This window comes from Urocampus carinirostris, chromosome 13, assembly GCF_059441175.1.
Source record: "Urocampus carinirostris isolate Australia breed hairy pipefish chromosome 13, RoL_Ucar_1.0, whole genome shotgun sequence".
Taxonomy (NCBI): Eukaryota; Metazoa; Chordata; class Actinopteri; order Syngnathiformes; family Syngnathidae; genus Urocampus; species Urocampus carinirostris.
This window is the reverse complement of record NC_142361.1, coordinates 10024837-10038626: the sequence shown is the minus strand read 5'-3', so window position 1 is coordinate 10038626 and position 13790 is coordinate 10024837. Positions and strand designations below refer to the sequence as shown.

Here is a 13790-nt window from a genome sequence, read left to right as displayed (position 1 = left end):
GAACTTACTGAAAACCCAGCATATATATTTCAATCTAGAAAACTAATAAAGGGCTAATTTATAATGGCTTGATTATTAATCTTCAATTTTCAACAATAAACAAAGTCAAGTTTCCCTTTATATAATAATTCTAATAGCATGAACATCAAATGAAAGAAGGAATAAAAGAAGTCAGCATTATTCAGGCACCATCTGTGCCTATAATTTCTATTTTAGCAAAAGTAAGCAAAAAATACTTCAAATATGAAAATATACCAGCAAGTTTCAATATTCACTTAACTGAAACATCTTTTTACAAGATTGCATTGAAATACAATAAAAGAAAGTGTAAAATTCCATTAACAAAAAAAAAACACTTTCTTTAAGGAGAAGTAACGCAATGTATAAAATACACGATTCCTGGTGTATGATACAATAATGAATTAAAATATTCTACAGGCCTTCACTTTGACGTATCTGCTTTAGTTGTATTTTTTTGTTTTTAAATATTTATTTAAGTCATTATGTAAAAAAATAAGTTTAGTTTTAAATATTTTCTATTGGTTTATGACTAAAATAATCCTTAATGCTCATTAATGCCAGACATTGAATTTTAAAATCCCATAGCCTTGTGTAACTGAACAATGCAACTTGCCCACCCGCTTCCTCAGGTACACAGTTTGTAAGACAACACGTTTGCAGATTATTCGCAACAAATTTGGAAACTAGTCAAAAAGCTGTTTGAGGTGCAGATATTTTTAAATGCTGAAGTGTTGATATGCTAATCTGGAGATGGTTGAGTCAGAAATATTTAAATGAATAAGCTATTGTTAAGATTTGACTAGCTTTAAATTTAATTTTTACATGTGCCGCCTCTGTCCATAGAAAATGTCAATCTATTCTTTGGTGTTAAAGGGACAGTGTGTATGATTTAGTACCTCTCGGTGGTAAAAAAAAAACAAAAAAAAAACTTAAAATATATATTTACGTAAATAAAAAGCAAAAATTGATAATCTGTCATACAAACACATTTATCATCACGTGCGAGCAAAGAAAATGGTAATAATTTTTCAAAAACTTGAAAAAGACTGGGCAAAAACATAAAAATAAAATGATGCACCTTGTCCACTTTGGCTCCCCCATAGTGCTTTTTAACACTTGCACTAAACCATGCAGTGACATCTATTGGTCTAATAATACCGACCGTCCCTTTAAGTTTTGAGCAACGGAAAAGAGGCTGTAGTCATAATACTGTAGGACATACAGTCATATGCAAAAGTTTGGGCACCCCTCATCATTTTCAAGTTTTTCCTTTATAAATCATTGGTTGTTCGGATCAGCAATTACAGTTAAATATATCATATAGCAAACAAAAACAGTGATATTTGAGAAGTGAAATGAAGTTCATAAGATTTACAGAAAGTGTGCAATTACTTAGACAAAAGTAGGCAGGTGCATACATTTGGGCACCCTTATTGTTTTATTGATTTGAATACCTGTAGCGCTAATTATTGGAACACAAAATTAGTTTGGTAAGCTCATTGACCCTTGACTTACATACAAAGGTAAGGCCAATCATGAGAAAGGGTGTAAGGCGCCAAGTTGTTCTCCTCTTTGCATCTTCTCTGAAGAGTGGCAACATGGTAGCCTCAGAACAACTGTCAAATGACCTAAAAACAAAGATTGTTCAACATCATGGTTTAGGGGAAGGATACAAAAAGCTAGCTCAGAGATTTTAGCTGTCAATTTCCACTGTGAGGAACATAGTGGGGAAATGGAAGGCCACAGGCGCAGTTCTAGTTAAGGCCTGGGGTGTCAGGCCAAGAAAAATCTCAGATAAGCAGAGGCGAAGGAGGGTGAAAACAGTCAAACTCAACTCACTGTGTTTGTATGCTATCGGATATATTTAACTGGAATTGCTGATCCGAACAACCAATCATTTGTAAAGGAAAATCTTGAAAATGATCAGGCGTGTCCAAACTTTTGCACACGTCCGTAATTGGCAACAACATGCAATAAATCTGCGCTGATGTTAAAAATGCAGACAATATTATTTATTATATATATATAATTTGGGAACAAATGTATGACGTTATTGTTACAATCATGCATATGTGCAAATTATTTAAGAATTTTAAATGTTTTTAATATAACTAAACGTATTTAAAATTTTCAAATGAATGTTTTAAAATCAATGAATCCAGATGAGATTATGAGATTAATGCACGTTAAGATTTTAATCTCTATCCAGCACTAGTTAATAAAAATTAGAGTTGATAAACTGCATATCATCTTTCTATATAACGAAGCCAAATCCCCCTAGTGGGAGGTGGTTGGAGTCAAGAACACAGCCACATTCATCCCCTAGGCTCTTACAACCCTGACACAAAACAATAAGTCCACTGCTTAATAAGGAGTCAGATGCTGTAACATGCAACCTTTCATCAGGAAGAATGCCTGTCAACATAAACTGGTTTTCCCCCTCTGCATCATATGCGCCGATATCAGTCATTCTTAACTATCCTATGCCATGCACATATATCTCTTGCACACCCTTTCGCATCCATTAAATTAACCCACCTCACATCCAGAGCATGTTTTACCCCATCCATCCAACCATATTTGGGACTTCTTGTAAATCTAATTCCCACAAATTCTGCACTACATACTCTTTTAGTAAAACACCCTTTAATCCATTCTTTCCATACGGCCTGAATATGCCTCTAAGCGTGGGGTTTGAGAGTAAATGTAACTCTTAGATAATTCATTATTATTATACATTATTAGAGCCAAGTTTCACCATTTTTCCAAATATGAAGTAAGTTTTTAGGTAGGTCAAAACCACAATGTCATCATGCAGTTGTTATGATGTCTATTCTTTATGCAGCAATTTTGACAACCTGTTTTGCAGGTTTAATGACGTTACATTACGAATGACGAAGTGTGCAACCAAGCAGAGAGGGAATGTTTTTCAGACGTCGGGTTTAAAAATTGTTTCATGTAAAAATTCAAAATTTGATTGTTTTGATAACTGAAAATGTTGATTTTTGTTTTCATTTTATCTCGTGGATTTGTGAAAATTAGCAACTGATATGTCTATTTGATGTACAAAGGGAAAATTATTAGTATTATATTGTTTCTATTAAAACACGCATATTTGTTTTTGATATACCTTAAAAAAAGGTGTGATGAATTTACTACAGTTTCAATTGATGGATAGATAGCTAGATATCAATATCTTCACATATTTTGTTAGTTTGATTCCAAATAGTAAATATTTTCACATGACAATCCATGTGCTAATTTTCGAAACACGTTTAAACAATTCTTTAATTAAATCAGTATTTAAAACGTTTTGCGTAACGTTTTCACACAAGCTTTATTTTAAGGGAATGGGGGAGTTATGCGCGTGAACTCAAACGCCAGTGATTCGGTGATCGCTGGGCGGAAGAAGTAAGACAGAAGTCCGGCGTGGAAAAACAGGAAGCCAGAGGCCGGCGAGATCGATACCAGATACAAGACCAGATACCGGACAGGCGGGGTCGATACCGGACAGGACTGGACAGACAGGATCGATACCAGATACTGGAGACTGGAGTCAGATATCAGACAGGACGAGACAGACGGGATTGATACCGGATACTGGAGACTGCCGCAGGATATTGGACAGGATGAGACAGGCGTAATCGATACCAGATACCGGAGACTGTAGGAAGGTATCAGACAGGACGAGACAGACGGGATCTATACCCGATACTGGAGACTGGAGTCAGATATCAGACAGGGCGAAACAGACGGGATCGATACCAGACACTGGGGACTGGAGTCAGATATCAAACAGGATGAGATAGACGGCATCAATACCGGACAGAATTCACAAGCAGGATAGAGTCAAAACACACGTCTTGCGGGTGCAGAGGTTCATTGACGGACTGACAAGGGGTGAGTGAGAGCACTGAGCTTAAAAAGGAGGGAAGCCAATCAGGCAAAGAGCCACAGCTGGCGCCAAACAGGCAGGGCCAAGTGAGGGCAATGGGCAACTGAGACAAAACCATCCAACATCAGCCCAGGAAAATTTGACTTGATTAATATATTCATGCTTTCTTGCTCATTTTTGCATTACATTCTGAATCAATAGAAAAAGTCAAATGCCTTTGCAAATGCCACATAGTCTATGTTCAAAAAATTATAAGTAATTTAAATGGCAAATTACTTTTGTCCCTGGTTTCCCATACTATGGCTTGCACTTGAGGTCAATGTTCAAAAAGCTGGGTACATTCTTCTGTATATGCTATTATTTTAATCATCAGTGAAATTAATGAAAATGTTCAGCTTGAAAAATGACCTCTATACTTGACTTTAATCTATCTAGCTATCTATCTACCCTGGTCATAACCCTCGAGAGGGGTGACCGACAGCAAGACAAACACATACACAAAAACAAAGAAAAGAAAAAGTAGCAAAAAAACACACACAAAATTTTTTGGACCATGGCCAACCCGAATGCCCAAACACCCAAACAAGTTAAGCACCTCGGCACCCGAGTTGATCATGTTTTTCGTCCCTCCAGATGAAACGGGACACAAGAAAGCGTCCTTCTCACTCGGGTCAGGGTGAGAACTGCAGGGCCCGACATCTTTTACTGGTTTACCCCTTCACAATTTGATGAAACGGTCTATTTATAAAATAATACAAGATCAATTACAACCTTTGAATGTAGATGTAGGCATGCATAAAGGTCTACATTATCATTTTCCCCATGCATTACTGCCAATACTGCCACTATATGCGTTAGACTATCGCTTTTATCCCCTTAAAAACAGCTATCGCTTTTTCAAATTTCTATCTATCTATCTATCTATCCATCTATCTATCTACCTTGGTCATATCCCTCAAGAGGGGTGACCGACAGCAAGACACACACATATTTCCAAATAAAATGGAAATAAATAGCAAAAAAAACACAAAAAAATTTTTGGACCATGGCCAACCCAATTGCCCAAACACCCAAACAAGTTACACGAGACAAGAGACAGCAAGGCTTTTTCAAATTTAGTCCACAAAAAATCTTGATTTTAGTCTTAGGCTGATTTATTTTGAAGCGAGACTAAATCATTGTGTGAGAATAAACCACTCCGATGATCACATAAGATTTCGGTTTCAGTAACATTTTGCCACTTCCGGTTTTTGAATTACTTGTTTCTTTTTTTTTAGATTCTGGAGAAAGATTGAATTTTGCACAAAAAAACAAAGTGTGCAATAACATTTACTGCTTTTAAATGTCAGAAGGTTGGAATGTATTGCCAAAGTATTGGATTTGAGGTGCTGTATCGGCCAATATACTGTAGAAAAAGAAGAAGAATTTACTTTTATTGTCATTCTTTGTAACAATGCACACAGAACGAAATATCGATACACCTGACCCGTAGAGTTAAACTGTAGCGAGCCGATACAGCCGCAGCCAAACAGGGCGCAGTCATTTTATTTATTAGGTGACCGAACCCCCCAATTCCAACCCTTAATGCTGAGCGCCAAGCAGGGAGGCAATGAGTACCAATGTTGTAAGGTTTAGGTATGACTCGGCCGAGGCTTGAACCAGCGACCTCCCAGTCTCAGAGCGGGCGCCCTACCATCTAGGCTACTGAGCTGGTAGCTGGTAGAAGATCCAATCAATCATTCTTTCTTTTTCTGATAGTCTGACCCAAGCTGATATTTTTTAACCCAATACGACTCTCATCTCATCTCATCTCATTAGCCGTACCGCTTATCCTCATTAGGGTCGCAGGGGGGCTGGAGCCCATCCCAGCCACGTGCTCCAATACGACTCACAAAGTATTTTATCCCCGGCCAAAGGGTGAGGATTGGGATCATTTACTTTTATTCAGCTTGTTTACAATAAAGAATAAAGTTGGTTTTTTTTAATCCAATACGAATTTTATTCTCTGATTGTACCTTGAATAAATGAATAAAACTTTATTTCGAACACGAGAAAACAAAAATAAAACAAAACAACAGGTCATAAAAAACAAAACAATGTGAACGTAACATGTCGTCATCATAATCATTATTATTATCACCACCACCTCTTTCACCGTTTTCATTATCATTGCTGTGTCCATCCATTATCAGCATACCATATTATAAAAATATCTATTGAAATAACAACAATTCCCATTGGTTCTCATGGTGACAACTGTCTTTGGACCTGCTGCCTTACAGGGTTCCCTCCAGGCAGCAGGACCACCATTCTTGAGTGACAAGGTACGGGAGCTTGAGCCAGATACCTCCAGCATCAAAACTCCCATTTGAATCTTTTTACAAAGCACTTTGAGTTGCAATTCACTGCCTGAAAAGTGCGATACAAATACATTTTGACTTGATGAACTTAGGTATGTTGCTTTGAGACTCTCCAACGCTCAATTGCGTTTTTTTAAACGCAAGAGTGAGCATACATTACGGCCAGCTGTCAAGATGGTGGGACATAAGCTCCCCCATGCCCTAGCCTGCAAACACCAGGCAGCTGCTGCAGCACCAGGCGCCGTAGTTGGTTGCCCACAACCTGTTAAACTCTTTGACTAATAAGTTCCTTCCTTCACAGCGTTGAAATCTGTATGAAATCTAATTTGAGTGTGGATTTTACCTTGTCTAGTCATTCAGAGAAATGCCTGGCGCAGCGGGCGGGGCTGGAGGCTTCATTATTAAAATCGTTGTTGTCAAAAAATTCCCAAAATATGCAACCGTTCACGTGCGACCAGAAGTTGGCCATGCAGCAACTTGAAAAACCTATTGTTAGGCCCATTGCTTAAAAACAAGAGGCAAAAATAGAAATGCTGTAGCGAAACTCATTGTTTTGGTGCTGATTGATGTTTTAACACGTGCATGATATGTGACTTTGGTATTTAGAAGGTTTTCAAGTTAAAAGGTTTGCAACAGACTGTTTGGAAGTACTATTCCAAGTTATGATTAAATAAAGACCCACCCAGGATTCTTGAGGCAGAATTTTTTAATAAAGGGTCTTATGGATTACAAGCACATTTTTAAAATTGAAAAGTGATTACTAATGTTTTAACATGGCACTGCCAATAAAATCAACAAATCCTTCAGCTACCTACAGTTAGCTCACGTGATTTTCCGCCATCTTGCTGCTATGGGAACCTGAAAACCAGAAACTTACAAAGAGCTCACTTTGATTCTCCCTGATAAGTATTCTTCTTCGTGATTTTAAGCACTCGTTTTGGGTCATACTACTCAATACAGCGACATTTAAAGGTCAAACAATGCTCACGATCCCTTACCAGCTCAGTAGCCTAGCCTAGATGGTAAGGCGCCCGCTTTGAGACTGGGAGGTTCGGGTTCGCGCCCCGGCCGAGTCATTCCTAAGACTTAAAAAGTGGTCGGCGGCGCCCTCTCTTGGCTGCGGCTGCATCGGGTCAGATGCAATCGACATTTCGTTCTGTGTACATTGTTACACAGAATGACAATACAAGGAAATTATTATTATTTATTATTATTTAAATCTGACAGCTTGCGTCAAAATGGCCGCCCAACGATCAGAATGAATGTATTATGCGTAAGTCTTATTAATAAAGGCACAATGGGAAACCAATCTAGGTCCCGAAGGCAAAAATCCTGCAACAGTTCGAAGCTTTTCCTCAGCCAGTTGTTCTCCCGAGACAGCACCTTATTTCACAGCTTTGGCTGCCTACGCAAGTTATATCATCGCCCAGGCCAAAAGGTGTTTTTTGGCCACAGTCCTTCACGATAAACCTTTTGTCCATGCCTGTTGCCGATTTGGCTGCAGAGAGCGGCAAACTTTTCACGCAGAATGTGTGCTTACGTTTTATTTACAGCTTCACAGTCAGCGTTCCCTCGAAGGCAGATACGTCCACACCAACTTATCACTGCAGGTCCGTCCGATGTCTTCTGTCATGACGCATCAACGTTGTGGGAAAACGGCACTGAAGTTATGGAAAAGAAAGAGTAAAGACTGATCCAGGTCAACAGTTGTCAAACGGTTGCTATCAAGCATGCATTTACGGCCAATGGAGATTCCGTGTCCATTGAAAACTTGCGTTTGAACCCTCCCATTGTTTTTCGGGTCGAACTGCCACTGTGTTGACAACACCCTAGAAATTCCCCCGAATTGTTTTTCTTTTTTAAACTATGACTTTTTCAAGATTGTCTCAAACAGAAGAAAAGGAAACGTTGTTTATATTCAAATTTATATGTAAATGTAAATAGTCTGCATTTGTATAGCGCTTTTCAAGTCAATGAAGACCTCCCAAAACGCTTTACAATGTGTTTCACACTTACCCATTCACACACACACTCACACACCAATAGCGGCTATGCAGCCATGCAATGCGTTGACCTACATAGTATTTATTTTTTGTTAAGTACACTAGGTCGGACGGGATATGCCACCTGTGTACTAGACAAAGCAACACACTGCTATTGACCGTCAGTACGCCAAACGTCGCCGTAATGGCTGAAAAATAATGAGTTCAATTACCCTGTCACTTAAAAAAAAATGAAGTTTGGACTTTGCGTTTATCGATATCTTTTATGAAGACTTTCTGTTTTCTCCATATTTTAACATTCATTTGTGGCACCGTAAAAATAGTATAAATAATGGGATAAAACAACGTCTTTGTGTGTAATTTCCATGTAAGCTGTATAAAGAAAATAAACCCACCACCACCTGACCTCCATAACTCTGACACCCTGTCTTCCAATCCAAACTCAGAACCAACCTTCTCAGACTTGTCTATTCGTCATAAACTGCAGAAAATACTGATATTGAGGGGTCACTTTACATGAACATTATCAGTAATGGGTCACCGGAAGCAAATGGTAGGCAGTTCTTTGGGAGGGGGGTGTGGCTTATACAGGAACAACAAACCAACTCAATCAATGGAGCAACCATGAGCACAGAATTTACAGTTCAAGTGTGCTGAATGTTTTATTTTTGTATTTGTAATATTATTTTTGCAATACACCATGCCTGGAAAATGAAATAAGGCATCTTGGTCAGAACCTAGAAATGTAGAAGTAAATTTTCGAGTAGCCTGAAGCCAAACTGGATATGGCGTGTCTCGGCTAAGTGTTTATTTGCAAGCTCTCAACATTGCAAAAGTCTGCCAAAAGAAATATGGAGCTTTTACTGCTTCTACAGGTTGGTTTATATGTGTTCTTCTATTGTTTTATTAAGTGGCTATACAGTAATTTGTAGTTAGATAACTTTGGGTGTCATTGATCTGGGCAGTAACGTAATTACTTTTTAAATGGAGTAACTAGTAACTGTAACTAATTATAGTTACCAATTGATGAGCAGCGCCCAACACTGCTGATCAATCAGTACTCAAAAACACCCTACAATGTATAACACGCAACCACACTTTTATCCTTTTTTGAATTTAAAAAAAGAGCGTTATTCACAAATAAATATGGTGTAATAAAAAAATAAGGGAACATTTTCTTTATGCGCGGTTTGGTACTAAGCGGCCCACGGCCCCGTGTTCTGGTATATTTCTTTTTACCCATATACAGTATATGTCCTACAAATGCGTAGTGGCCTTAGAAAGTGGCGAGTACTTACGACTTTTGTTTTCATTTAGGCTCATTTGAGTCTTTCACTGCTTCGAATAACTGTTTTCTGGTGTCGATTTTAAGCCTTACGTGTTTTTGTTCTGTGGTAGCTTTTTATCATGGTGTTTGTTGACTATGGGAGTGGATGTATGCATGTCAACTCTCATTTTATGTCATCAGTGAAAGTTCTGTCTGCAATCATTCTGAGTTTCAGTAAAGCTGGTTTTACTTAATAATAAAGAAAACAAAATTGCTGCTGTCAGGTCAGCCCGGGAAGGACTTCACTAGAAGGTAGGACTGTTTGGCACGTATGGTATTTACAGGAGCACCTGTTTCTTCAAATCAAATTTGAATCAAATTTATCCCCAAAGCACTTTCCAGGCAATAAATTGCCACTCAAAGTGCTTCATTAAAACATTCAACGTACAATAAGACAATTAGATTGCCTCCTTTATCTCCACCCAACAACCCAAAACTTAATACAATAAAGAAAAATAAATAAGTGTAAATTGTTATTATGGTAGAGCACAAACTAACCAAGTGAGGAAAGGAACCTGAGGGAGGAATTCCTGCACTGATAGGGATGGCAGCAGATGACCTCAGGATTTTCAGCCATTGAACCACACCCTACCAGTGTGGTGCCAGCCAAATGAGAAAACACGGAAATATAAAAATAGAAAATAAAAACAACTCCAGAACAAAGCAAAATAAACTGAAATAAAAGGTAAAGTATGTTACGGTTAAATATTAGTACTTAAACATACCAAAACTAAATAAATATGATCGATTAAAAGCGGCAGTAGGAGATAGAGCGCTCGTCTTGGGATCAAGAGATCGCAGTTCGAATCCCGGCTCCTCCTTGTTACATGTCGAAGTGTCCTTGGGTAAGACACTGGACCCCTAATGCCCCCAATAAGCAGGTTTGCGCCTTACATGGCTGCACGGCCGCTATTGGGAAATGTGAAGCACATTGTAAAGCGCTTTGGGAAGTCATTGACTTGAAAAGCGCTATATAAATGCAGAACATTTCATTTAATTAAAAAAGTGGGTCTCAGCCTCCTCTTGAAAATAGCAAGGGTCCCTGTAGACCTGATGTCCTCTAGCAGACTGTTCCATAGGTGAGGATCAAAGTGGCTGAATGCTGTTTGACCATAGGTTTTGGTCCTCACCCTATGAACCGTCAACAAACCACAGCCAGAAGACCACAGGGACCGCAAAGGCAAAGGGGCGATTTCAGGTTCAGAGCTTTGGGGGTGCTGAGCACCCAGTGTCTGGCTGATTAAAACTGTTCTTCATTTCACTTAAAGTCATATAGAATTTCAAATTTTAATTATGATACCATTTTGATTTGAATATTTTACAATAGTTTTTTCAAAAGGCAATTTTTATCAATACAATGTTCATTTTAATGCCTTTTTATATTAAATTAATGTTCCTTTTTTTAATTGAGTTATGACACTTTCGGCCATCCATTATAGCATAGGTTCACCGTACTACACCGGAGCCTCCACAGACTCCACTGCTATGCCGCAAATGACACTAGCCAAGCGAAAGAGGAGCGGGGAGTGGGCGAGATCGATGCTAGGAATCAAATGGACGGAACCATTTCAAAGCAGTGAAACGTTTCTGACGCAGCGTTGCTCACATCTAAGTTTTGTTTTACTTTTTTTAATATTTAGTCAGCATTGTTCATCACATTTATGCCTTACCTGTCCTTTATTAAGGAAAAGAGAGTTTTAAGAATTCTATAATGCAGGGATGGCGAACACGCAGCTCTAGAGCCGCATGTTGCTCTTGGCCAATAAGAATGCGGCTCTGCCTCATCATATTTTCTATACACTGTGGCTCTTTGCCTTGTTTCGTGTTTAGGTTTTTTGTGTGTATTGAGGGTGGACACTTTCCTGGAAATCAACACAAGAACAATACTTGTTGTATTGTAAGGGGAGGAGTGCGTTATGGGAAATGATATGTTTTTAATTGTGTGTGTTTGTGTGCGTCTGTCTGTCATGGCAGGTCAGTGCGTGGTGTGGCTCTTTGACTCTCACAGTTAAAAATTTTGGCTCTTTGTGTCAAACTTGTTCGCCACCCCTGCTATAATGTTTGGGGGTGCCTGTGTTGGGTTGAGCACCCCCCAAAAATTGGTTGTTTAAGCCCATGGCTGATACAATAAAATCAAATCAGACGGAAAGGACGGTCCAAGATAAAAAAAAAAAAACTAGTAAAGGCACCTTAAAATCGACCCTGAAACGCACAGGGAGACAATCCAGCAATTTTAAAACCCCTGCCCCACTGGACCCCCGTAAGCACACGTGCTGCTGAATATTGTAGATATTGGCATGCACTGTCTGAACACGTGCGATTAGTCTACACATGTCGTGTATAGAATACGAAACCGTGATGTCAGTGGTGTCATAATCAACATTTCAGATCATTCCTGTTTTCAACATTTGTATCAGTTTCTAAGAGCGTTGCATCTCCTTCACTGCAGGCTCCGCCTCCACGCACACCTTTTATGCAAATGTGCATGCGCGGAGCATGTGCATTCGAGTCTATTAAAGCTTGAGCATGCTCTATTTGATAACACATCCCGATTTCTACGTGGGTTGAATGAAGTAAACGAGCTTTGAAACCAGACAGTTTTGGATGCACCGCTGAAGATAACCAGCCATTTAACGCATAAATCGCACCCTGCAGCCATGGGGGGAAAGATGACCACCCATGGAAGTAAGTAACATTTATTTCATCATTCAAATCATAGGCACTCTCCTTAATGCTGGATTTTTTAATTATTATTAAATATTGTTATTCCATTGAGCACTGTAGAGTTTTGTGACAATCTACTTAAAAAAAACTACTTTACATGACCGCCTGGGGTTCGTTTTGAACATCTCATGACGATCACTTTGCAAATAGAACTTTCTTGAAATGCAAGTTTTGCATTGCCTCAAACATGGTGCGAAACGTATATTTAGTTAAAAAAAAACTGCTAATCCTTGCAAAAGTGTCTTTGTTTTCGTGTAGCTTTTGACGTGCTTTGTTTCTATATGAGGATTCTGTGTAATTCTTAGTGAATTGTAATCTTAAACAGATACATCATGTTTCTACGGTATCAATCTTAAACATATCAACTGTGCTGACTTTTAACTACATTTTGCTTGTGTAAACGTTCATGTCCCTTTGTGCAGTTATTGTGAATGTGCTTAATTGCTGTTGAGATTGTCATGATTGTTTTCTGTTATTAGTGTCAATAAATTTGTTCAAACCAAAAATATACAAAAAAAACATTTGTTTATGCATTGAAATTAATCAGGTAAAATCATTTAAATCTTTTTAAAATAAGAAAAGTTTTTGCAAATTCAGACACTATTACTCAATTTTAACCTTCTTTCTCATCTTACAAGATAAATAATGCAGAAAATATACTTAAAACATTTTTACACGGTCCAAAACAAGATAATTAGACTTAAAATATGAACAATTACCTGCTTAAGGAATTATTTTGTTTACAGTGTGCAAAGTAAATTCAGTAGGCTATAGTATATTCTAACCTCAAAGACTTATCTGATCCTAGGGTAAATTCATATTTTGAGGATACATTTTACTCCAAGACCGCTAACACAGAGGCATATCTACCAACACTACCCCTTCGTTAGACTACCGCTTTACTCCTCTCAAAAATGCCCACCTATTTTAAACAACAACAAAATAGAGTGCACAATAACAACCGCTGTTTAATGTCAAAAGGTTGGTATGTATGCATAGGCCAGGGCACTCAACTCAGACTTTCCATACCTTTTGTTTTTTAAGGTATGATAATATTCAGATTCAGATTCAGATCTACTTTATTGTCATTCTAGTACACGTGTATACAGAACGAAATGTCGATACATCTGACCCGCACAGTTTCCTCGAATGTACAGATATAAGTAAAAGTTGTATTGTATTATGGCTACGTATAGTATTTTACCATAGTGCCGATAGTGCAAGAGGAGTAGCTAAACAGATGTGCAAAATGGGCATATTAACTGTTGTCCATGAATGACCCACACTCACTATATTTTACTTATTTAATTTAATCAAAACTCAAAAACTTTTAACTTAGTCATTTTGATAGGCTAATATAGCTACATACAGAATATGTTGCATCGATTAAAAGGCCTACATTTAACTTTTTGAGGCTTAGCCACTGCCTGTAAGGGAGACCGTAGCATGATGCAGTTTTT

At 38.2% G+C, this 13790-nt stretch overlaps 1 protein-coding gene across 1 annotated transcript in view; it reads left to right on the top strand.

The window, feature by feature from the left end:
• The first annotated feature begins 12263 nt into the window (after positions 1-12263).
• neurl1ab (neuralized E3 ubiquitin protein ligase 1Ab) overlaps positions 12264-13790 on the top strand; it is a 41182-nt gene continuing 39655 nt past the window's right edge. Inside the window, exon 1 of the mRNA XM_088351637.1 lies at positions 12264-12291. Coding sequence (XP_088207763.1) covers positions 12264-12291 — 28 coding nt within the window. The remainder of the gene's footprint in view (positions 12292-13790) is intronic.